We start from the raw sequence: 25,967 nt of genomic DNA, 5'->3' as shown, positions 1-25,967 counted from the left end.
GGCTCATGCCAGTAATCCCAGCACTTTGGGAGGCCAAGATGGGCGGATCACTTGAGGTCAGGAGTTTGAGACCAGCCTGGACAACATGGTGAAACCCCGTATCTGCTAAAAATACAAAAATTATCCAGGCGTGGTGGCGCATGCCTGTAGTCCCAGCTACTTGGGAGGCTGAGGCAGGAGAACTGCTTGAACCCAGGAGGCAGAGGCTGCAGTGAGCCAAGATCGCACCACTGCACTCCATCGAGCCTGGGCAACAGACTTCTTCTCAAAAAAATAAAAATAGAAAGTTCCTACATTGAGAGAAGCCAGATACTTCACAACAAAACAACATACATGTGGGTCTAAAATCCGCACAATCTTTTCTTGGAAGATTTACAGGATCTAGCAATATTTCGTTGTCTGGGATGATTCAAATAAGAGGCCATCATTAAAGAGTGTTCTGTACAACTGTTACTTTAAATATGCCTGCCACTACCCTTTGGAACAAAGAGAAACACTCAACCTCAACCAGAGTGAGTTTGAATCAGCAAGTCTTAATGAAGCAAGGGGTTGGGGGACAGGGAATAGGGGACAGGAAAGACAGAATCCCTGCCAAGCTCAGTGACATCATTACACAATTAGTAAGCGCATTTGTTTCAAGTACCTAGACTGTCGCAGACTCCCTGACAGCATGCAAGAGTTTCAACTTCATGAAAAAACTCGGTGTCCTAGAGTATACCCAGCTCATATCATATGAATGCTTCAGTCGTAATCACTGGGACCAAGATTTAGGACGTTAGTTATCACTCACACGGGGAGTTATTTCAGCTCATCATTAACACTTGTCTTTCTCACTTGGTTCCAAAGAGAGGTGGCAAAACTCTTCTACTTTTATCTTCTTTCTCATGTCTCAAGAGAGGTGTTTAAAGAAATTGGTCTTCCTAGTGAATTAACATTTTAAAAAAGGAACGGAGTTGAAGCGACACAGCTGGTGCTCAGGGCTGTCCTGACTCTGCCCTTGTCATTCTATACACTCCCATGGGCTGGGGCAAGGGCCCGTCACACTGACGCCTTCCCCAGTGCTCCCTCCGGCCCACAGTCTCCTTCGACCTCTAGATCTTTTAAACGACCTAGTGCCATGTCCATTTGGACGCCACTCCAAACGCCACACATCTGACATGGCCCATCCTTTCCTGCAAACCTGTTCCTCCTTAAGTACTCTTAGTACACGGCACCAACATGCACCCAGCAGCTCGTGCAGAAGCCTATGGGTGTTATCCTTGCTACTTCCCTTCCCTCTCACTCCCAACATCAACTTCCAGGTCTGAGCAATTCTATCTGCTCTCTCTCAAGCCTGCCCAGGTCTCACCATCTCTACTGCCACCTCTCTAGTCTATGCTATCAGCACCCATTGCTTGGATCACTACAGTAGCCTCTGATGTGGCTTCCTGGCATTGCCTTTTAACCCTATATACAGCAAAGACATCTTTTTAAAATAACAAATATGGTCGTGGCACTCCTCTACTTCGAAAGTTTTTTATGGCTCCCCAATGCTCTCCAGACAGTTTCCAAAATCCTTGACATAGTCTAAAAATCATTACTTACCTCTCTAGTCTCAATTCTAACCACCCACGCTCTGTCCCCATTCCTTCAGCCCCGTCCCGCCCGCAAACTCCTAGCCTTTGTACAGGCACACCCTCTCCCAAGAGCACTCTGCCTCCTCTGCCTGGCTGAGTTACGCATGTTCCTTCATGTCCGAGCTGAGACACAGCCCTTGACACAACTGCAGCAGCTTATCCCTAGAGGTGTGTGTCTTGTGCCTTCCCCCCAGGCTTCACTGCTGACTCTGCACTCCTGCATTTCCAGTGCCTGCCACACAGTAGCTGCCTGCTAAATATTTGCTGAATAGATGTGGAAATAAGTTAAAAACAACATGGTAAACTTCAAACAGAGTAAGTGTTACGAGAAAGAGAAGAAAGATAAAGTCGGTCAAAAGGTGGCATGAGACTGACGCTAAGCGACTGATGATTTTGAGAGCCTGCCTCCATTTTCATATGCTTTGGTAATTTCTTTTATACTTTTAAAAAATAAATTCCCAATTCAATGGCATTTCTAAAAATAAGTATAGTGGAATTTCTAAGTATATTGAAAAACCTGTAATGAAACGGTCAGTAAACCATAATCTGACACCCAGTTCAAGCTCCCTCTTCTCAGCCAATACACCTTTGAACAGTATAGCTTTGCCCTCCCTTCTCAATTCTCAGAGTATAAATTCACAATCACAACAATTCAGGACTTCCCCTCCACGGTTACCCACTTAGGTATGTCCTGCCTCCTCACTTGGAATAAACTTGGAGAAAGCTATGTCCCTAGTACAGTCTCTCACAGAGCAGGTGATCAATGCGTCGAAACAGAATTTCTATGAATGCTTCATCCCTGGCTTTACTCTGGAACCTTGTTCTGTGCAAGGCACAAATAACAGGCTATGATTCACAATCCCTAAGATAGTATGCAGTTGACAAATTTGGGCATTATTTTTCATACTAACTGTTGGAAAAGTAATGGATATTTCCTAAGAGGCTTTTTTTTTTCAATAAAACCTTTTATTGTTGATTCTGTTTTAAAAGAACTTCTTAGAATTCAAGTGGCAATCAAATGTTATCAACGCTCTGTCCCCTCAGGTAGCTGCAGACAGCAGTTTCAAAGTTCTGTGCCAAAGCATTTACCCTGAAGGCTAAAATCAGACCATCTTTACCACAGTCTACTTATGACACTCAGGAGAATCATAATAACCTCTCTGCATTGCAGTCTCTGAGTAATGGGCAAGGGAGAACTGAACTACTGCCGTCTTCCTCTGAAGCATCAGGTGTTTGGCTCAGCTGATGAGTAAGCGAAACCACATGTGTTTTCCACTCCTTCTTAGATTGGTAAATTTAAATGAAACCAGCTGCCCTCGATTCTCCATACGGTCTGCTTGGCTAAAAGCACTCCTACAATCACTGTAATATTCTTAAACTTTCCTAATACAACCCCAAATTAGGGCATTTTAAGACGAAATGCCTAAATAAACATAAATGAAGTAAAAGCTCCCCTCAAAGGCAGAGTGACTGGCTCTGAGGAGAAATCGGAACAGCCCTTGTTTTGCCCCTCAGGTGCACATGACATGGACCAAGCTAGTGGTTACAGGGAGGAAAACAGCCTGTTAGACACAGCCAAACATGGGCCACCTCCCGAAGTCTCAGGTCCAAAGGGATTCATGTCTTTCCCAAAGCAGGTTAACACAGCATAAAGACAAACATCTTATTTTAAAAGCCTGGAAAAGCGTGATACTGTATAAAGAGAAACTACATCAGCAATACTCAAGCAACAGGCTGCTCCCCTCTTGGCTTGATGCATGTCACCATTTTGCTATCATCCATGTGGCTTTGTGTCAGGGGTTAAGTGAAAGTTAACACTGGAGAAGCAGGAATAACTTACTCATCGCACTATCCACACTATCCATTTTGTTTGTAATTTTTTCAAGGCTAGCACATTGAAAAATACATCCTAATTTAAATCTAAAAAACTGGAAATAGTTTATTTCAATAAATATACTTAAAAAAAAATCACAGAAGCACACGTTGATCACAAAACAGAGAGCAGTAAAACCTACGGAAGGCACCAGAGCAGGCTCACCAGTGTTGTAGGCAGTCGGCATTGCTGAGTACACAAGTCCTTGCGGAGGCAAGCTTGGGGTTGTCACAGACACGACTGGGGTAGCAAGAGGTTGAGTGGCTTGAGAACTACTGATCCTTTGGGTATTCTGTGAGATCAAAAAAGAGAAAATGTGTTCTGATGTGGTATTTATGTTGACTTTAAATTCACTTTCAATTTAAGTGACATTTTTCAGTTTCATATGAATGTCATTTTCTGAAGCACTGATGATGTGAAAACTTCAAAAATACTAGTGAGAATAACTAAATATTTAATTTGAAGGGTCCTATTTTTACATTAATTCTTTTAAAATAGTTGATTAATGTCAGACACCCCACGTTAAAATAGGAACTTCTGTTACAGGCATTAGCACTTCTATTTGTTAGCACAAAATGAGGACTTGATGCCACTACAAATACTGTCAGACTCCCCTAAATGAAGTATGTGTAGGTTTTAAATACCTGATGATGGCAAAGGTCATCTGTATATATAGGGATTGTACGTCTATGAGTATAGGAATCAAAACTACTTTTCTTTGCGGTATTATTTACGTGTTAACACGGTTTGAAGTCATGGCTTATTGGGTGCTGCTTGTATTCTTATTTCTTTCTCTCCAATCATGCAGTTGACCTATTTTTTAACAACAGATTCGGACATGTATCCCTTCATAGTCCCCTGGCCTTCTGTAGCAGAGGCTTTGAGTAGAGAATTTTGAATCAAGTGCTGCCGACAGGGCAGTGGAAGAGCAATGTTAAATGCTTTTTGCCAACTGGATGCATCTGTGTAGCATCCTATCCATGCTGGGAATGGATAAAAAAAATTCAACTATTAAATAATCCAGTTAGTCTAAGATAGTCATTGTCCTTAACGTGTAGGAGTACGACAGAAGCAGTTTCTCGCCAAACTGGCTTAAGGTAACAGTTTTCGAAAATCAAAGATCAGAGGAACACAACAGACTCTGTGTCACTAGCACATAAGAAAGCCACAGCACAACTCTATTTGTTTTTTATAAATTATGTTACAGCCTGATAACTGACATTCGGGGGTCTGAGCCAAATCAGTAAAGTATAATTCAGTGCCTTTGAGATTATGAAGAGTTAGAATGTGATTCCATTTTCTCTATCACAATTTTCAAAAGGGTACATCAGACAAAAAGGCCTTTGGCTAGATGTAGACACTTACAAACATTCGATGAGGATCCTGATCTCAGTTTATTTCTTTTTAATTTCTACTTTCTAACCTAGGTTAGAAGATGTGAGAAAGATCATGTGGATGTGGATGTATTGCCTGAGTTTCTGTCCCAGATTCACCATTTCCTAGGCATTGGGAAAATAATTTGACCTCTCTGAACTTCTTCATTGTCAAATAAAGAAGATATAGCAATCTTTGTCCTGGCTGCCTTGCACAGCTACTGTGAGAATCAAATGAGGTTATTATGTCAGAAGTGCTTTCATAACTGAAGTACTACACAAATGTAAGATAATATCCTTATTGTCCTAAGAAACCCTCTGTCCCAAATTTCTATATAACTGGTGGGAAAAAAGATACATATTTTTATTCCTTCTAATCCATAGCCTAGTCTACTGCAGCTTTCATGAAGTCAAGTTGTTCTAGTATTGCTCGGCTTCTAAAGGAATCTGTCGCTGGTCTTAACAGTACAGTCTTTAGTGCAGGCCCCAGGGCACCTGTCCTTCTGCACTTCGGATCAGAGTCATCCACAATTATACTTTAGAGCTCAAGGCAAGTTGAACAACTTTCTAAGTTGTAACGGACTGTGCTTCTGATTATATTTTGGTTCTGGCACATAAAGTTCTGCATTTTTAATTAAGTTTTAAATAATATAAATGGCTGTTTATAAGTTTTTAGATATGTATTTTAAAGTCTTCAAGGACCTAATATATTTATCTCTGAGGTTCTGTAATTACAGATGTACTCTGAGGAATGTGGAAAATCAACGTATGCCAGTTCGGAATATATTTTAGTCTCAGCATGAAGTTTATAAATTTAATGACTTTTCGAGATAGAGATCTACTTTGGACTTAATTTCTTCTTTAATATTTAGTCTGGAACTTCAAAAGTCCAATCACTAGGTGAAAGAATACAGTATGACATAGTTTTGCCTGGACCCTACCTACTCCATGGCATCATCTTCATGCAATCTCCTGGCATGTCTTCAAAAGCAGTGAAGACTTCAAACACTAGTTGCACTCATCTAAGCTCCTCATCTCAACGGCACTGAGTTCTACAAGAGTGAGTGATTTTCAGAACCACAAGAGGGCAGTATAGTGCTAGATAATTCATGGACGCATTCACAACTCCTTGAACAGTGAGGTCTAACCTAAGGTGAATTATTTTAGCTTGAATTATAAACTCTCATTTACTGATCATTATGGTATCATTAAGGAAAGTGTTTCTCCAAAAGATATTCATAATACAATTCAAAACATTTACAGCTGACTAGAATATTTCAGTTGGCCAGTACAAAACTACACCCAAAACTGTGAGTGATCACAAAGCTAAATAAAGAACAATCTCGTATTTTAAGGGGAACAGATAACCTTCTTTGAAAAGAAAACAAACTGTGCAAAACACACCAGCATGCATAAACATGGAATATTAAAACCAGCGGATGCCTTCCTCCCCCATGCTTTCATGCACTTTTAACCTTTGTCCATGCTAAGAAACATTTTCAAGTTTTTATTCCCCTAAAGTCCTTTAATTAGCAGCTGACTTTGAAATTATATGATGACTCCTGTGAGGTTTTGGTTTTAGTTCCTAAAGAAGAAATAGATCAACTGCAAGTTGCTTTTAGTCAAGTTTATTTTCTAGAGGAAAAGCCAACAGAAAACGTTTGTTTTGGAAAAAGGGCAATAGCTGCTTTTAAGAAAAGAGTGCCTTCTGATAGAAAAGTATACTTATATACATTCAATTACAGACATTCCTTTTAGTAAACAGGGAACCCCCTTGTGGTTCAGGCTGTATCATGCAGGATGAAATAATTCCAACGCTGAAAAAGGTGACCTCACCAAAAATGATGTAATCTTTTTGAAAGAGAAACAACACAACATCGTGTGTTACAATCTGAGGAACTTCGAGGGTGAAGTCATTTTCTAAAAATATTTCAATAATTTGGAGAGCTATATAAGGTATTTTGTATCTTTCCTTAAAAAAAAAAATTAACAAGTATCCTATGCTCATGGACAGCTACTGTTTTTAAAGGCTCTATTCCAATGTTCCCTCCAACAAATAAAATGGGTCAACACATACAATTATAAATAGAAAAACTAGAGTCTGTAGTACCAGTAGATTGCTTTATTCAAAGTGTTTGAATAGTGTTTAAAAAAATTTGTGTAACAAAGGGAACATTGGTTAGATAACAACACGTAAGAGAATTAGTACTTTCTACATCTGTTTCAACTTCCTTCAAGCAGAAACCCACACTCACCAACTCCAATTCCTCTTCCTCCGACTGTACTCAGCACATAAGAGGGATAAGAGAGTTACTAAGACTGTTGGTACTCACAAACAAAATATTTCTTTAGAAAAACATATTTGGACACTAGCAGCTGTCTGGAACTCTAAAGAGACGATTATATACACAACAGATAGAAATATAAATTACTTGTCTCTACTTGTTGATTTTTCAAAAGACTAGAAAAATTATTTTAAATTCTCTAGGGCCAGTATTCAAAGACACCCTCCTACCCCAACTTGGTCTGCTCTCATGCTGGCCTCTCTTATACACAGTCATGCTACTGCAACAGTATTTAAAAGGGGTTCCTCATCATGCTATCGATCTGTATTTGGAACTGTGAGAATATCAACTCTGTACCTGTAACTCTGTATCTTAATCACCCTACTATTACCCCACCTGGTGATACATGTTATCTATCTCCTACTGAATTCTGCTTCTTGGCAGAAAGAAACTGCTGTATGTTTTATTTCCCGCAGGAGCTAGCATAGTTATAAAACAACAGGAACACAAACATTTGTTAATAAATACATGAGTTTTAAATACCAGTTTTATATATGTTTATCATTTGCAAATATATTTTCATGTGAATAAAATGACTTCAATGGAGAAAAACCACATATTTGAAGAAAATGAGACTGAAGGAGAAATGAATTCATAAGTCATGTAAAGAAAAGAAATAAGGCTGGGCACGGTGGCTCACGTCAGGAGTTCAAGACCAGCCTGGCCAGGAAGGTGAAACCCTGTCTCTACTAAAACTACAAAAATTAGCCAGGTGCGGTGGCAGGTGCCTATAATCCCAGCTACTCAGGAGACTGAGGCAGGAGAATTGCTTGAACCTGGGCCGCAGAGGTTACAGTGAGCTGAGATCACGCCACTGCACTCCAGCCTGGGTGACAGAGTGAGACTCCGTCTAAAAAAAAAAAAAAAAAAAAAAAAAAAAAAAAAAAGAAACATTTTTGCTCCTTTTCTCCGTAACATTTAGAAAATATTAATATGCTAGAAACAGTCTAATCAGTTTTTACTTGTTTTACTTGAGTAAGTTAAGCTTCTCTGTCAGTCTGTGAAAAGTGTCATTGTAAGTGCCACTGATACATGAAGCCCTAATCTGGAAGAAGGTTTCTCTGTAAATGGTGTAAAGTAGGTGGGACCGATTACTTACTCTGAAAAACAATCACTTGATCTACAACTGCTATCTCCAATGTGGGCAAGATGCTATTCAACTGTTTTGTTATAGATATCTTTACATATCTCCAAACACAAGGTACACACCAAAATATACTGTCTAACATTATAGCTGTGTATGTGTAAAACATATGGTTTTCACTTTAATATACAGGAATAAGCGTGTAAATAGTTCATATGACACATTTTGAGTTTTCCATGGAGATCCTTCATGCTCTCCTAACAATCAGACATAACTTTATTAAGCAATTGCTAAAATGCTTAAATGTAGTTTGTCTCTAAATTGGCAGTTTACTAACAATTCTTGTAAACATTTCTGTACCCTACATGACATTTTGTAGAGTTTATTTCTGAAAGACAGTAGCAAGTATTGCATATCCAGTACCTGAAAGGTGAGCTATGGGACCATCCTAAATGCCGTTTTTTCTTGGCTCCCTTTTGGGGTGTATTTCTTTGTTATGTATGTATGTATATATTTTAAACTTTTTATTCTGAAATAATTTTAGACAGCATTTGCAAAGAGAGCTCCCTCACATCTCACTCAGCTTTCCACAATGTTAACATCACAAGGAAATACAATGCAGTTGTTGAAACTAATAAAAATAATACAGCACCAATTAAAGCTTTGGACTTTACTTGGATTTCACCAGTCTTTCAACTGATGTCCTTTTTCCTGACCCAGGATCAGATCCTGGATCCCACAAGCCTTTAGTTCTCAACATCTCCTTCGTCTCCTCTGCTCTGTGACAGTTCCTCAGTCTTTCCTTTTCATGACCTTGACAACTTGTTTTGCATGACCTTGACAACTTGTTTTGAAAGAGTGCTGATCAGGTATCTTATAGAATGTCTCTCAATTTGGGTCTGATTTTCATTCATAATCAGATAGAAGGGCATGGATTTTTGCAAGAATACCACAAAGAGACATGGCTTTCTTAGCATGTCATATTGGAAGGCACATGTTGTCTTTATGTCCCATTACTGGTGATGTTAACCTTGATCCTCCGGTTAAGGCAGTGTTTTCCAGGATTCTCCTATTTCTAATTCTCTAATTTTTCCCTTTGTAAGAAATGAATATTGGGGAAGAGACATTTTGAGATGAAGCAAAATGGCTTTTTACTTAAACTTTTTGCCCACTTATGTTAGCATTTATCCACTGACTTTGCCTGCAACAATTACCATTGTACTGTGGTGTTCTAATGCTGATTTACTCTCTCTCACTCTTCCTACATTTATTAATTAGTTATTTTCTAAGGAAGAGTTGTCCCTTTCCCCTTATTTATTCTATCATTTATTTATATCAGTAATGGACTCAATGTTTTTTATTCCCTGGGCTATAATCCAATACTATTGTTATTCTGTTACTCAAATTGTTCTAGTTTTGGCCACTGGAAACTCTTTTGAAAGGCCAGCTCCCGTGACTTTTGATACGCACTTTCTTAACCTCTGACAACCCCAGCTCATCCCGTTTCCCTGCCCCAGCTCTACAACAAACCATTTTTTTCCAAGCAGCCCTGAGTCCTTGTATTAGAAAATGGTGTTCTGAAACTAAAATCTGAGCACCAGGTATGTTCAGTTACTGGATGCTATTGCCTCACAGACCTCTCAGCAAACAGAGCTAGGAAATATATGATGTATACTAATTCATACGTACACACAACTGTACCTTTTTTGTGTGTGTGTGACAGGGTCTCGCTATGTCACCCAGGCTGGAGTGCAGTGGTACAATCATAGGCCACTGCAGCCTCGACTTCCTGGGCTCAAGCGATCCTCTCACTTCAGCCTCCCAAGTAGCTGGGACTACGGGGGCATCCTACCACGCTCGACTAATTTTTGTATTTTTAGTAGAGACGGGGTTTCGCCATGTTGGCCAGGCTGGTCTCAAACTCCTGAGCTCAACATCTGCCCGCCTCAGCCTCCCGAAGTGCTGGGATTACAGACACGAGCCACTGTGCCCAGCCAGACACATAGATATATGTGTGTGTATATATATATACATATATGTGTGTGTGTGTGTGTGTGTATACACACATATATACGTATGTGTCTGGCTGGGCACAGTGGCTCATGCCTGTAATCCCAGCACTTCGGGAGGCTGAGGCGGGCAGATGTTGACCTCAGGAGTTTGAGACCAGCCTGGCCAACATGGCGAAACCCCGTCTCTACTAAAAATACAAAAATTAGTCTCTACTAAAAATACAAAAATTATATGTATACACACACACACACAAACACACACACACACACAAACACACACACACACATATAAACTCTTACTGAATCCTTCAACTATAACCCTGAAACACAGGCTCATTCTAGACCCCACCCCCAACCCCCTGGGTTATCTGCAACTTTCTCCTCCAACCATGAGAAACCTGGCTGCCTTTATCTACAATGTCCATTTGTTTATTTATATTTTATATTTATTTATGTTTATATGTTCAACCCTTTGTGTTTGTGTATGTGAGGGATGAATTTACCATCTAGAGTACAGTGATTTGCTACAATTTTGTTGGTCTCTAACCTTACAGTATCCAGTCAAAAGTTTCCAAAGTTACTTAGACCAGGTTCTTTCTTGACCCCTTCAATATCATGTTACTCATCTGTAATAAAGTTATATTCATGTGTGACAATATGCATTCCATCTTGGGCTCCCCCGGAATCTTTTTTTACTAAACTGCATTTAGTAAAAGTCACTCTTTGTAGGTACAGTTTAATAAGTTTCAACACAGACCCATGCATCTAACAAAACAGCATCACACAGATTAGTTCCATCACCTCAAAAATTCCCTATTAACCCTTTATAGTCAACTCCTCTCTCCACTCCCAACCCATGGCAGCCGGTGAGTTTTGCATTTTCCAGAATGAAATATAGATGGAATCATACACTACTGCTTCTTTTACTTAGCAAAATTCACTTAGGATTCATCTGTATTGCTGGGTGAATAAACAGTTTATTGCTGAGTAGCATTTCTTTATATGGGTGTACAGTGTGTTTATCCATTCATCTGTTGAAGGACATCTAGGCTAGTTTCAGTGTTTCACAATTATGAAAGATACGGGTTTCTTATAAGTATAGTTTTCAATTCATGTGCGTAAATACTCAAAGAGTGGCATTACCGGATAGTACAGCAAGTTTTTTTTTTTTTTTTTTTTTTAAATTTTTAAGACAGGGTCTTGCTGTGTTGCCCAGGCTGGTCTTGAACTCCTGGGCTCAAGCAGTCTTCCTGCCTTGGCCTCCCAAAGTGCGGGGATTATAGGCATGAGCCACCCTGCCTGGCCAGCAAGTGTATATTTAAATTCATAAGAATTGACCAACTCTTCAAAGTGGCTGTACCATTTTGCATTCCAAAGATATGGGAGAGATTTTCTGCTTTGCATCCTCACCAGCATTTCTAGTTTTTGCGTTTTTGTTTTTTTTTTTTGAGACAGAGTTTCACTCTTGTTGCCCAGGCTGGAGTGCAATGGTATGATCTTGGCTCACTGCAACCTTTGCCTCCTGGGTTCAAGCGATTCCCCTGCCTCAGCCTCCTGAGTAGCTGGGATTACAGGCATGCGCCACCACCCCTGGCTAATTTTGTATTTTTAGTAGAGATGGGGTTTCTCCATGTTGATCAGGCTGGTCTCGAACTCCCAACCTCAGGTTATCTGCCTGCCTCAGCCTCCCAAAGTGCTGGCATTACAGGTGTGAGCCACCGCGCCCAGCCGTTGCGTTTTCTTAAATTTTAGCCATTTTACTAGATGTGCAGTTATATCTCATTAGGTTTTAATTTTCAATTCCCTAGGGCCTGAAAATATTGAGCATATTTTCATACACTTATTTGCCATCCATGTATCTTCTTTTTGAAGTATCTGTTCAGATCTTGTGCCCTTTTAAAAATGTTTTCTTACTGTTGGGTTTTAAGAATTCTTAAAATATTCTGGATACAAACTCTTTATTGGATATGTAACTTGCAAATACCTTCTTCTAATCTGTAGGTTGTCCTATACTCTCTGAACAGTGCCTTTCACAGAGCAAAACTTAAGTTCAACCTCCAATACATCAGTTTTTTCTTTATGGATCCTGCTTTTTGTGTTGGATTTTCTCCTCTAAATTTCAGTTTCCTGTTTTAAATTTGGGTCTATAATCCAATTTTAGTTAATTTTTTAATAAAGTTTGAGTTATTTTCAGACTTTGGGTTGTTTTTGTTTTGTGTATGGATGTAGAATTGTTTCAACACCATTCGTTGTAACCACCATCCTTTCTCTGTTGAATTGCCTTACTACCTCTGCCAAAAACCCAGCTGAATATATATGTATAGGTGTAAATTTTCTGAGCCGTTTTGTCCACTGATCTATGTGCCCATCCTTTTGTCAATATCACACTTTCTGGATTACTATAGCTTTGTAGTAGGTCTTGAAATCAGGTAGTAGTAGTATTTTTTAAAAATTTTGTTCCTTCTTAAAATCATTCTAGCTATTGTAGTTCCTTTGTCTTTACCTATATATTTTAGAATCAGCTTGTTAGTAACTACAAAAGAGCTTGCTGGGATTTTGAAATTGTGTTTAATCTACAGATCAATCTGGGAAGAAATGACATCTTGACAATACTGAGTCTTGAAATCCATTAACATGATGTATCTATCTATTCACCTAGGTCTTCTTTCATTTCTTTCATCAGTGTTTTGCAGTCTTCAACATACAGACTGTACATATTTTGTCAGAATTTTACCTAGATGTTTCTTTTCCTTCCTTTATTTGGGGTGCTATCATTTTGCTTTTAATTTCAAACTCCAATTGTTCACTGCTGGCATATAATCGATTTTTATATATTAACTTTGTACCCTGCAACCTTGCTAAACTCACTGATTGGTCCGAGGAGTTTTTTTGTAATTTCTTTACACTTTTCTACATGAAAGAATCTATCTCCTGTGAATAGAGGAAGTTTAATTTCTCTCTTCCCGATATATATGCATTTTATTCATTTATTTTTGCCTAACTGTACTGGCTAGGACTTTTACTACCATGGTAAATATGACTGGTGAGAAAAAAATATATCATTACCTAGCTCCAAATGCTAGAAGACTGAATGCTTTCCCCTTATGAAGTATTTTAGCTGTATATTTTTTGTAGATGCTCTTTATTAGGTTAAGTTCCTTTCTATTACTAGTTCATTGAGTTTTTTTTTAAAATGATGAATAGATGTTGAATTGTTAATATACTGATTATACTAATGAATTTTCAAATGTAGACTCAGCCTTGCATTCCTGGGACAAAACCAACTTGGTCTTGATATATTATCCTTTTTATATATTGCTCAATTTACTTACTTTTTACTGAGGATTTTTGTGTCTAGAGTTCATGAGGAATATGGATTTGTAGACTTTTTTTCTTGTGTTGGCTTACTTTGGTTTTGCACCGGGGTAATGCTGACCTAAAAAAATAAGTTGGAAAGTGTTCTCTCCTAATTTTTTCTGAAAGAGACTGTGTAGAATTGGTATCACTTTACATTTTCTTTTCTTCTGCTTGATTGGGGTTAAGTTTGCTCTTCTTTTTTGAGTTTCTTAAGGTAAGAGCTTAGATTACTGATTTGGGATCCCTCTTTTCAAATATAGGCATTTGTTGCTATAAATCTCACTTCATCACTACTCTAGTTGGGCCTCAAAATTTTGATGCTGTATTTCCATTTTCATTTGGCTATATGTATTTTTAAATTTCCTTTGAGATTTCTTCTCTGGTCCTTGGGTTAAAGTATGTTGTTTAATGTCTAAATATATGGCCATTTTCCTACTACCTTTCTGTTACTGATTTCTAGTTTGATTTCCTTATGGCCAGAGAATATAATATGCCTGATTTCAATTCACTGAAATTTGCCAGTTTGTTTCCTGGCACAGGATGTGATCTTGGTGAATGTTCCATGTGCACTTGTGAAAAGTGTGTGTTCTGCTGTTGTCGAGTGATGTGTTCTATAAATGTCTCTTAGGTCATGTTGGTCGAGTGTTGCTCAAATCATCTAGATCCTTACTGATTTTTCTGCCTAGTTGTTCTATCAGTTACTGAGAGGGATATAGAAGTCTCCAACTACAATTGTGGATTTTTCTACTCACCTTTTAGTTCTATCAGTCTTCACTTTATGTATTTTGAAGGCTGCTGTTAGGTGCATACACATTAAAGACAGTTATTTCTTGGAAAGTGGACTATGTCACGTCCCTCCTTATCGCTGATACTCTTCCTTGTTGTGAAGCTTATATTGTCTGAAATTAATAGGTCTGCTTTAGCTTTCTTTTTGGTGTTTGCAATGGTAAATTTTCTCCCTTCTTTTATCTATGTCTTTATATTTAAAGTGGATTTCTCGTAAGCAGCATTTCTCTTTTTTTTTTTGAGACGGAGTTTCACTCTTGTTGCCCAGGCTGGAGCGCAATGGCATGATCTTGGCTCACTGCAACCTCCGCCTCCCGGGTTCAAGTGATTCTCCTGCCTCAGCCTACCAAGTAGCTGGGATTACAGACGTGTGCTACCTACCATGCCCAGCTAATTCTGTATTTTTAGTAGAGACAGGGTTTCTCCATGTTGGTCAGGCTGGTCTCGAACTCTCGACCTCAGGTGATCTGCCTGTCTCAGCCTCCCAAAGTGCTGGGATTACAGGCATGAGCCACCACATTGCTTTTTAAGAAACACACACACACACACACACACACACACACACACACACACACAAATCTGACAATCTTTTAACTGACGCTTTCTCACCACATTCAATGTGATTACTTATATGACTGGATTAAAAGCTACCATTATCTTGCTTTTTGTCTTCTTTTCTCCCATTTCTTGGGCTACTTAGTAGAGCATTTTTTATATTTCTATTTTATCTCTTCTACTGACTTATTTACACTTCTTTAAAATTTTCTTCTGTAGTTGCACTGGGGTTTATAATATACACCTTTAGTTACCTTGAGTTCATCTTCAAATAATATTTACATCATGTGTAGAGTCAATTCCTCCCTCCCATCTTTTGTTGTCATATATTTTATTTTTACATGTGCTACAGAAACAAAATACAGTTACTATTTTTGCCTTACATAGTCAGATACCTTTTGGAGCAATTAAAAAGAGGGAAAGCACTCGGATCTTGGTTTCTTTCATTCTCCATAAAAATAATGTTCCTTGGAGAAATGCCTGATTCTAGGACTGGGGCAGAAAATACACAAGATGAGCCTAGAACATATTATAGTGCCGGAAAATAAAAAAGCGCCTGCTCCCCCTGAAAAAAAAAAACCCCACAAAAATAAGGATATATCAAAGGGACATAGGAATCAAGTAGATAGCCCTCAAACGCTGAAGCTAGAACAAAGCAACAGAAAAACGTGGTATTGTATTATAAACCAAAGTATTAAAATAAATGCCCACGAGTCCATATTGATAGAAATAAATGGTTGAATAAATGAGAGAGAAGAGATAAATCTCCTGTGCAGAAGAATTCCAAATAATTTATGTAGATATCCTTCTCTTAAGAAAGTGAAGCCTTAACTCCCCACTCCTTAAAAGTGTGGGCTGAACATGGTAATTTCCTACCCAAAGGCTACAGTATGAAAAGCGGGAGAAAGAGTAACTTTACAGAAAAGAAACCTGGTAAATACCTGTTAAACATCAGCCAGGTGACCAAATTAACATCAGCAATAGTTATGACGATACAGGTTGGTCATCCCAAATCTGAAAATCTGAAATCTGAAATGCTCCAAGATCCAAAACCTGTTGAGCACCAACATGACACTCGCATGTAGTACTCATTGGATCGTTGTGGATTTCAGATTTTTGGATTTGGGATGCTCTACTTATTAGTATAAGGGAAATATTCCAAAACTGGAAAAAATCTGAAATCTGGAATACTTCTGGTCCTGAGTATCAGATAAGGGATAATAAATGTGTAGTAGGCACTCTTGATACGATGTGATGAAAACGGCATCTTAATTCTATGGCCTACCTCCGTCAAACCAACAACCACAGTATAAGCATGAGAAAAACATCAGACAAATCTTAACTAGAGACATTCTATAAAAATACCTGACTAGTACTCCTCAAAACTGTCAAGGTCATTAAAGCAAGGAAAGTCTTAGAAACTCTCACAGTCAAGAGGAGGCTAAAGAGACATGATTGCTAAACATAATGTGGTATCCTGGATTGGATCCTAGAATAGAAAAAGACGCAAGGTTAAAAATAAGTAAATCTGAATAAATTGCGAATTTCAGTTAATAATAACGTATCAGTAATGGTTCAATAGTTGTGACAAATAACACCATACTAATGTTAATAGAAAAAATGATGTGTGGGGTGTATGAAAACTTCCTGTACTATGTTTGCAATCTTTCTATAAATCTAAAATTGTTCTAAAAATAAAACGTTTATAAAATGCAGGGAAAACCAGAGTTTACTTATTTTATCTTCATTTATTGCATTTCCACTGTTCATTTCTTTGTGTAGACTCGAGTTTTTGCTGGGATCACAGTCCTGCTGAAGGGCTTCCTTTAACATTTCTTGTAGAGCAGTTCTGCTGGCAATAAATTCCCATGACTTTTGTTTGAGGAAATCTTCATTTCTCAAAGATATTTTTGGTGGGTAGAGAATTTTGGGGTGAGGAATTTTTTACAAATTTCAGCACATTAAATAATGTTACTCCCTTTTTCTTGCTCGAATAGTTTAGTTCGTGAAGAAAAAAGTTTGTTACCAATCCTTGTTTTTCTGTAATGTATCTCTTCTCTAAGATTTTTCTCTTGATCTTTTGCTTTTAGCAGTCTAGGAGTGAGTGTGTGCGTGCATACATCTGTGTGTGTGTGTGCATGCGTGCATGTGTGTGTTGGCAGTAGTAATTATCCTACTTGGTACTGGTTATTATTTAAAATATTACTCCTAATCTGTTCTCTCTTCTCTTTTTGGAAGTCCAATTATAAATATGTTACACCAGTTGATAATGGCGCATAGCTCTTGGATACTTAGTTCTGTTTATTTTGTCTTGTTTTCACTCTTCTTTCTCTTTGTATTTCAGCATGGGTAATTCCTACTAATACACCTACAGGTTTTTCCCTCCTGCTAAGCTATTAGTGCAAGAATCGAGTTAATTTCATTAGCAGCTGGACGGGGTTTGAGCCTTACTGTTGCTCTGGTTACCATCAGGGCACCTACCACAAGCTTCATATCCCTCTGGGGGTGGGGATCTGCATGCCAGGTTTTCCCCTAGTGCCTGCTCCACTCTCAGCTTTAAGTCATCCCCTCTCTTGTTGTGCCTCAGGCTGTGGCCTTCTCAGTCATCCTGCCACTCTCCTGGCATCGCTCCATACCGAGCATGTCTTCCTGTTCCTTCACCACTGGTTGAGATATTTTGCCTTTTCCATTAAACAGGATTTCAACAGTGCCCTAAGAGTGATAATGTTTGTTGTTCGTCTTCTCAGAGATTAAAGCTTTTGTTTCATATTAGAGAAAGGAGACAAAAAGATCCAGGCAAAACTTTTTGCCCCTAGTGTAGTGGCTACTCTTCCCCTCTCCCAGTTGTGTACCACAGCGAGACCTTTTCAGGAGCTTCTGAGCACCCCATGGGATTCACGGAGGAAAAAAGTATACAAGAGAACACAGACTCACCGTGTGTTATACTGCGGCCCCCAGGAGTTTCACACAGTTCTGTCAGTGTACACCTGGCCTCCAGCAATTCACCAATCACCCTAGCTTAACTCTTACCATCTGTGTCTTGTCTAATGCTCAAATGTCAACTCTCCTTACAGTGTCTTTGACTCTGGAGTATCTGGGCCAGTTGGTTGCCGTGAAATCTCAGCACTATAATGAGTTCAAGGAAAACTATGAACTTTCTGTATATCCAAGTTTTTTAAATTGTGAGGCTGGGAGTGACTGTTTCCAGATTTCTGTATAACCAAATAAAAAAGTACTTGTTTTTTGACCTGGACTGTAAGACTTAGAGATTTGGTCCTAGCTCTATTTTGAACTATCTTGGACAAGTAATAACCTTTAACTCAGTTTCCTCATCTCTACCTTGCAATGACACAGGCTAATTGAGAATTAAATGAGACAATATACACATGAAGGTGCTATGGAATCTATAAAGCATTATACCAAAGTGGAATTATTATCTAAGCCTGACAGCATCGCTTTCACTTAGCAAAAACTCTAATGGTGAGTTTAGCAACTGCTCAGCAGAGAGAACACCTGGCATATCATTTAGTATGGTAGTAGTCAAACAGTTGCTAAACTAAGAAGTTTTAAAACTTGATTATATATTCTAGTTTTTTTTCTACAGGAAGCTAAGGGCGATAAATAGATTCTCCTGTTCTTTACAAACAGACTTAAGACTCAAAAACAAATGAGACTAGAACCCTAAAGCCGTCATCAAGGAGTGGAATAGAGGCTACCTGCATTCTTTATACAGTTAAATAGGTTATTTGAGAAGGAATAAGCAAATAAAATTAATTGGAGAATAACTCACTCAAGTTTGTGTGCTTTCTTCCCTATCCTACAATAGTTCTGTGGTATGCAGAATTTTTTCTTTTTTTTTCTTGAGACAGAGTCTTGCTCTGTCACCCAGGCTGGAGTGCAGTGGTGCGATCTCGGCTCACTGCAACCTCCACCTCTTGGGTTCAAACGATTCTCCTGCCTCAGCCTCCTGAGTAGCTGGGATTACAGGCGTGCGCCACCACGCCCGGCTAATTTTCGTATTTTTAGTAGAGATGGGGTTTCACCATGTTGGCCAGGCTGGTCTTGAACTCCTGACCCCAGGTGATCCGCCCGCCCTGGCATCCCAAAGTGCTGGGATTACAGGTGTGAGCCACTGTACCCTGCCTGGTATGTAGAATTTTCTAACAAATAGTTTAGTGCTTCTCTCACAGAAAAGCATGTTTAATTGATTAATGAAAGTATACAAAGTACAGAGAATAAATAAGTCATGGTTAATGCTTCTAGCCTGGTAAAATTAAAATTAAACATAATAATCTCTCTGTATTTTACTTTTTAAAAACTCATTCGAGGGGTTTTCTCTTTGTTTGAATCCCCCCTCCCTCTGTCTCTGTTGGAGGGAGCTGTTTTCTCCTTCCTTCCTTCTTTCTTGGCTACTAAATTTCACTCCTTAAAACGACTCAAAAAAAAAACTGATTCGAAATGTGTTACATATTAATGGGGTACATGTGAATATTTGTTACATTCATAGAATGCGTAATGATCAAGGTCAGGGTGTTTGGGGCATCTATTACCTTGAGTATTTATCCTTTCTATTTGTTGGGAACATTTCAAGTCCTCTTTTCTAGCTACTCTGAAATATACTCCATCTGCAATGTTGCTAACTATAGTCACCCTTCTCTCCTATCAAATACAGGGGTATATTTATTGTATCTAAGTGTATGTTTTTACCCACGAATCAACCGCTCTTCGTCCCGTCTCCCACCCACACACCCTTCCCAGCCTCTGCTATCATTCTATTCTCTATCTCCACAAGACCAATTTTTTTAGGTCCCACATGAGTGAGACCTTGCAGTATCTATCTTTCTGTGCCTGGCTTATTTCACTTAACACAATAACCTCCAGTTCCAACCACGTTCGTATTTAGCTTTAATTTTAAGTAACTGTTAAGCAAATTTCCATAATCTGATTTTTGTGTATTTGAAATAGACTTGTCTCTTCAAATACTAATTTTGAATGGAAATATTTATTAGGAATAGGTGTAGATTCTACGGTGGCACAGAAAATTCCAAAGGAAGCTACAGATTGACTATGTATAAAATATGTGTTTTCAAGAATGAAGTTGAAGAAAGGTTCAACTTACTAGTGGAGGCATCATGCCCTTGCTTGAAGGGGGGATGACAACTCGAAGATCTGGTTTCCTACTGTTCATTCCAAGATTACCACCACCTGGTGGAGGGGGAGACTTTGTAGGCATGACTTTGCCTAAACTATTTGCACCAGTAGCTCCAATCAAATTTGGAGAAGCTCTTGAGTTTACAAATCCATTCCCTGGGGGGAAAAATATCATTCAATAATGTGAGAAGAGTTATTAAAATACTTTGGCACAAACAAATCAAGTTTTCCCCAGTCTGAGTTGCAAATAAATTTTATAACAAAACTCACTACAGGTTTGAGTATCCCTTGTCCAAAATGCTTGGGACCAGAAGTGTTTCTGATTTTGGAATACTTGTATTACATACTTATTGGCTGAGCATCCCTAAACCTGAAAATCCAAAATCCTCCAATTAACACTTCTGAGAATCACGTCAGTGCTCAAAATGTTTCAGATTCTAGAGCATTTTGTATTTGGGATACTCAACCTGTGGTAACTAATGAAGTACCTTGGGATATCTTAAAAATAAGCAAAGGAAGACAAGCAAAGTCTGAAATACATATAAAGCTTAAGACTAATGATACTTGTACAGCATTACTCCTTGGACTTGCTGAAAGAGATTTAACACACAACACATTTCTGGCCAGGTGCAGTGGCTCACGCCTGTAATCCCAGCACTTCGGTATGCCGAGGAGGGTGAATCACTTGAGGTCAGGTGTTTGAGACCAGCTTGGCCAACACGTTGAAACCCCGTCTCTACTAATAATACAAAAATTAGCTGGATGTGGTGGCGCACGCCTGTGATCCCAGCTACTCAGGAGGCTGAGGCAGGAGAATCACTTGAACCCGGGAGACGGAGGTTGCCGTGAGCTGAGATCATGCCCCTGCACTACAGCGTGGGTGACAGAGTGAAACTGTCTCAAAGAAACAAACAAGCAAAAGACCACATTTCTAAGAGGGCATCTCATACTGGGGACTAAAATAATGGAGGTATTATAGAAAAATGTCTGAGACCAGCCTATTCATTCACTCTTGTGAGAGCAAAGGCACTGCTACCACTAAGTTCTGAGTAGTGAAGTACGTATCAGAGCAGCTTCTTAACTGCAGCTTATTCAGCACTCATTTCTAATGCCCCGTTTTCACCATGTACTTCTTCCTTATGGCTCTACTTCTACTCTGTTTCTTCAGCTTCACTGAGGTCCTTATTAAATATTTCTGATTTATCTCACTTTAATCATCTTATTCCTAAACTTTCCCTAACAGAACCTTCCATCTCCCTTAATGAAATGAGGAAAAATGCACATTGTGATATATGCTTTATGTATATAATACTTTTGGGTACTAGTTGAGATATAAAATAAATATGAAACCATCCTGTTTTCATGAATACTGTAGTCAGTCATTCTACTTCTTCCCATGTAGAGCAACCACGTGGACTGGGTGGGGCTGACTCTCTGCAACCCTCCCTCTAACCCCCAGATGAACTTAGTGATAGGCATTTGACTCAGGTCATTCTCGCTCACCACAGTGACTGGATGTGGTAATGACCAATCAGAACCCGGGTAAAACAACTCTTCCATGATTATCAGGAGGCTCCCACATTCCCTAAACTGTGCCTGAGGAAGCATTTTATTTTTATTTATTTATTTATTTATTTTTCAGACGGAGACTTGCCCTGTTGCCCAGGCTGGAGTGCAGCAGCGCGATCTCGGCTCACTGCAAGCTCCACCTCCTGGGTTCACGCCATTCTCCTGCCTCAGCCTCCTGAGTAGCTGGGACTACAGGCGCCCGCCACCACACCCGGCTAATTTTCTGTGGTATTACCAGAGACAGGGTTTCACCGTGTTAGCCAGGATGGTCTTGATCTCCTGACTTCGTGATCTGCCTGCCTCGGCCTCCCAAAGTGCTGGGATTACAGGCATGAGCCAACGTGTCCGGCCAGCATTTTATTAAGTCATTTTGAGACTCAGAAGAAGGCCAGAATGAGGAAAAAGCTGATACAAAAAGGAGAACAGCAAACAAATGATGTAAAATCCCTGATTAAACCATGCTTGTAGTCTGTACCACTTCTGGATCTTTCGGTTACATGTAAGTTAATACATCCCCTATATAATTTAAGCCTGAGGTAGTTTTCTGTTAGTTGCAACTGATACTATCCTAATAGAAACAGCTATTATTCACCAGCTTGCAGTCCAACAGCAGAGATAATGACAAGTAAAAAGTAGATAAGTAACCAGTGTACAGAAACATATAATGTGCATTTATAAAACAGAGATTACAGTGTGGTATTTCAATTTCAAAGTAAATCACAAATAAAGCAGAGAAGAATAAAAGATAAGTGTTTATTACAAAGCTGGCAAAGAACAAAATATTCAGAATAGTGAACCAGAGGTTCCTGATGAGCCAAACAGGCCTCTTAAGTTCTCCGGGGAGGACTCAGCATTCATATGTCATTAAGACTAGCAACTGCCTAAAATTGGAAATCATAGAAGTACCTTTACTATTTGGAAATTAAAAAAATTCAAATATCTATTATGTATACAGTACTGTGCCCCTGGGAGGGTATATGTAGAGAAACCATAAAAAGCCTACAGGTCTTCAAGTAGCTTTTCATCTAGTTAGCAAGAGCAGGCATATCACATAGGCATGAATATACCAAAATTATACTCACAATATGGGCAAACTAGAGGTAACCACACAAAATTTACAATGAAATAGAAAGCACTGATAACAAATCTATCAGCTTAATTAGGAAAGCCTTTGTGGGATTAACTACTGAGCAGTCTGAAATGAGAGAAGAACAGAAGAAAAGAGAAGGCAGGCATTATGGATAAATGTGAGAAAAACACATTAAAGCACGAATGAACAAGGTGTGAGTGAGGAATGGCAGAGCAGATAAGCCTGGATAATCCACAGCTTCAGGGACCATCAGAAGGAAAAAGTAGCTGTATTTGTTCTGCTCCTTTCATTCTAGTATAAAGCCAAAAAGAAAACTTCAGAATTCACGAAAAATAAGCAGACACTAGGTGTTACAAATACACACACACACCCACACACCCCTGTATTAATACACATGCAAGGACTAACAAAAACTGAGTGTCTGCTGTGTGCTTAACACTGGTCTAAAATTCGTCCTAATAATCTCATCCTGACAAGACTGCATTCTGAGACGTAAAATGGTTTGCCTCTGGGTCAGATGTGGTAGCTGATGCCTGTAATCCCAGAATTTTGGGAGGCTGAGGTGGGCAGATCGCTTGAGCCCAGTTCAAAACCAGCCTGGGCAACATGGTGAAACCCCGTCTCTACAAAAAAAAAAAAAAAAGAAAAGAAAAATTAATAGGACATGGTGGTGTGCACCTGTAGTCCCAGCAACTAAGGAGGCTGAGGTGAGCCCAGGAGGTAGAGGTTGCAGTGAGCCAAGACCACACCACCACATTCCAGCCTAGGTGACAGAATTAATCAAATCGAACAAAGACAAATTTAAAAAAAATCAAAAAACAAAAATGAACAAAGCCTCCAAAAAATTTGAGATTACACTAAACAGCCAAACCTAAGAATAAGTGGTGTTCTTGAGGAAGAAGAGAAATCTAAAAGTCTGGAAAACATATTTGAGAAAATAATTGAGGAAAACTTCCCTGGCCTCACTAGAGATCTAGAAATCCAAATACAAAAAGCTCAAAGACCTGGGAAATTCATTGCAAAAAGACTGTCACCCAGGCACACAGTAATCAGATTATCTAAAGTGAAGACAAAGGGAAGAATCTTAAGAACTGAGAGGCAAAAGCATCAGGTAACCAACAAAGGAAAACTTACCAGATTAACAGCAGATTTCTCTCCAGAAACCCTACAAGCCAGAAGAGATTGGGGTCCTATCTTTAGCTTCCTCAAACAAAATAATTGCCGGTCAAGAGTTCTGTACCCAGCAAAACTAACCTTCATGAATGAAGAAGAGAGTCTTTTTCAGACAAACAAATGCTGAGAGAATTCACCACTACTAAGCCAGCACAACCAAGAAATGCTAAAAGGAGTTCTAAATCTTGAAACAAAACCTGAAAATACACCCTCCTTAAATCATAAATCTCACAGGGCCCATAAAACAACAGCACAATGAAAAAAAAAGTATTCAGGCAACAACTAACACAATGATTAATAAAATAGTACCTCACATCTCAATATTAACATTGAATATAAATGGCCTAAATGTTCCACTTAAAATATACAGAATGGCAGAATGGTTAAAAATCCACCAAGTATCTGCTGTCTTCAACACACTCACCTAACACGTAAGGACTCACATAAAGTAAAGGGGTGGAAAAATATACTAGAAAATCTAGAGGAGATGGATAAATTCCTGGAAATATACAACCCGCCTAGGTTAAATGAGGAAGAAATAAAAACTCTGCATGGACCAATAACAAGCAGCGAGACTGAAACAGTAATTTTAAAAACTGCTAATAAAAAAAAAGTCCAAGACCAGATGAATTCAGAGCCGAATTCTATCAAGCATTCAAAGAAGAACTAGTACCAATCTTATTTTACCATTCCAAACGACAGAGTAAGAAAGAATCCTTCCTAAATCATTCTATGAAGCCAGTATCACCCTAATACCAAAACCAGGAAAGGATATAACAAAAGTAAACTACAGACCAATACCCATGATGAGCACAGGTGCAGAAATCCTCAACAAAATAACAGGTGACCAAATCCAACAGCATATCAAAAGATAATACACCATGATCAAGTGGGTTTCATACTAGGGATGCAGGGATGGTTTAACATACACAAGTCAATAAGCAAAACTGGCACAGAAGGGGCATATCTTAAAGTAATAAAAGCCATCTATGACATCTTTACTGGATTCAGTAAAGTTTCAGGACACAAAATCAACAGCACTGCTATACACCAACAATGACCAAGCTGAGAATCAAATCAAGAACTCAACGCTTTTTGCAACAGGTGCAAAAAAAAAAAAAATACTTAGGAACATAACTAACCAAGGAGGTGAAAAATTTCTACAAGGAAAACTATGAACCACTGCTGAAAGAAATCACAGATGACACAAACAAATGGAAACACATCTCATGCTCACGGATGGGTAGAATCAATATTGTGAAAATGGCCATACTGCCAAAAGCAATCTACAAATTCAATGCAATTCCCATCAAAATACCACCATCATTCTTCACAGAACTAGGGGGAAAAAAAATCCTAAAATTCCTATGGAACCAAAAGAGCCTGCATAGCCAAAGCAAGACTAAGCAAAAAGAACAAATCTGGAGGCATCACATTATTTCCATTTCAAACTATACTACAAGACTATAGTTACCAGAAAAGCAAGGTACTGGCATAAATACAGGCACACAGACCAATGGAACAGAATAGAAAACCAAGAAGTAAAGCCAAATACTTACAGCCAACTGATCTTCAACAAAGCAAACAAAAACATAAAGTGGGGAAAAGACACCCTATTCAGCAAATGGTGCTGGCATAATAGGCAAGCCACATGTAGAAGAAAGAAACTGGATCCTCATTTCTCATCTTACACAAAAATCAATTCAAGATGAATCAAAGACTTAAATATAAGACCTGAAATCACAAAAATTCTAGAACACTGGAAAAACTCTTCTAGACATTGGCTTAGACAAAGGGTTCATGATCAAGAACCCAAAAGCAAATATGACAAAGACAAAAATAAATAGATGGGACCTAATTAAACTAAAAACCTTCTGCACAGCAAAAGAAATAATCAGCAGACAACCCAGAGAGTGGGAGAAAATCTTCGCAAACTATGCATCTGACAAAGGACTAATATCCAGAATCTACAAGGAACTCAAA

The 25,967-nt window shown here is 38.8% G+C and overlaps 1 protein-coding gene across 20 annotated transcripts in view; it reads right to left on the bottom strand.

Annotated features, from left to right (window-relative positions):
- Nucleotides 1-25,967, bottom strand: part of MEF2A (myocyte enhancer factor 2A) — a 150,656-nt gene that overhangs the window by 5,867 nt on the left and 118,822 nt on the right. For 10 of the 20 annotated variants that reach the window (XM_008969868.6, XM_063596941.1, XM_014341592.5 and 7 more), the window contains 3 exons: nucleotides 20,121-20,308; nucleotides 7,118-7,141; nucleotides 3,655-3,781 (listed from right to left, as the gene is read on the bottom strand). In XM_008969868.6, the coding sequence (XP_008968116.4) occupies nucleotides 3,655-3,781; nucleotides 7,118-7,141; nucleotides 20,121-20,308 (339 nt within the window). The remainder of the gene's footprint in view (nucleotides 1-3,654; nucleotides 3,782-7,117; nucleotides 7,142-20,120; nucleotides 20,309-25,967) is intronic. The other 10 variants (XM_008969867.6, XM_063596944.1, XM_003816764.7 and 7 more) reach the window with 1 other exon arrangement.

This window comes from Pan paniscus, chromosome 16 (assembly GCF_029289425.2).
Source record: "Pan paniscus chromosome 16, NHGRI_mPanPan1-v2.0_pri, whole genome shotgun sequence".
Taxonomy (NCBI): Eukaryota; Metazoa; Chordata; class Mammalia; order Primates; family Hominidae; genus Pan; species Pan paniscus.
Note: the sequence above shows the minus strand (reverse complement) of the source record. Positions and strands in the feature narration are given on the sequence as shown.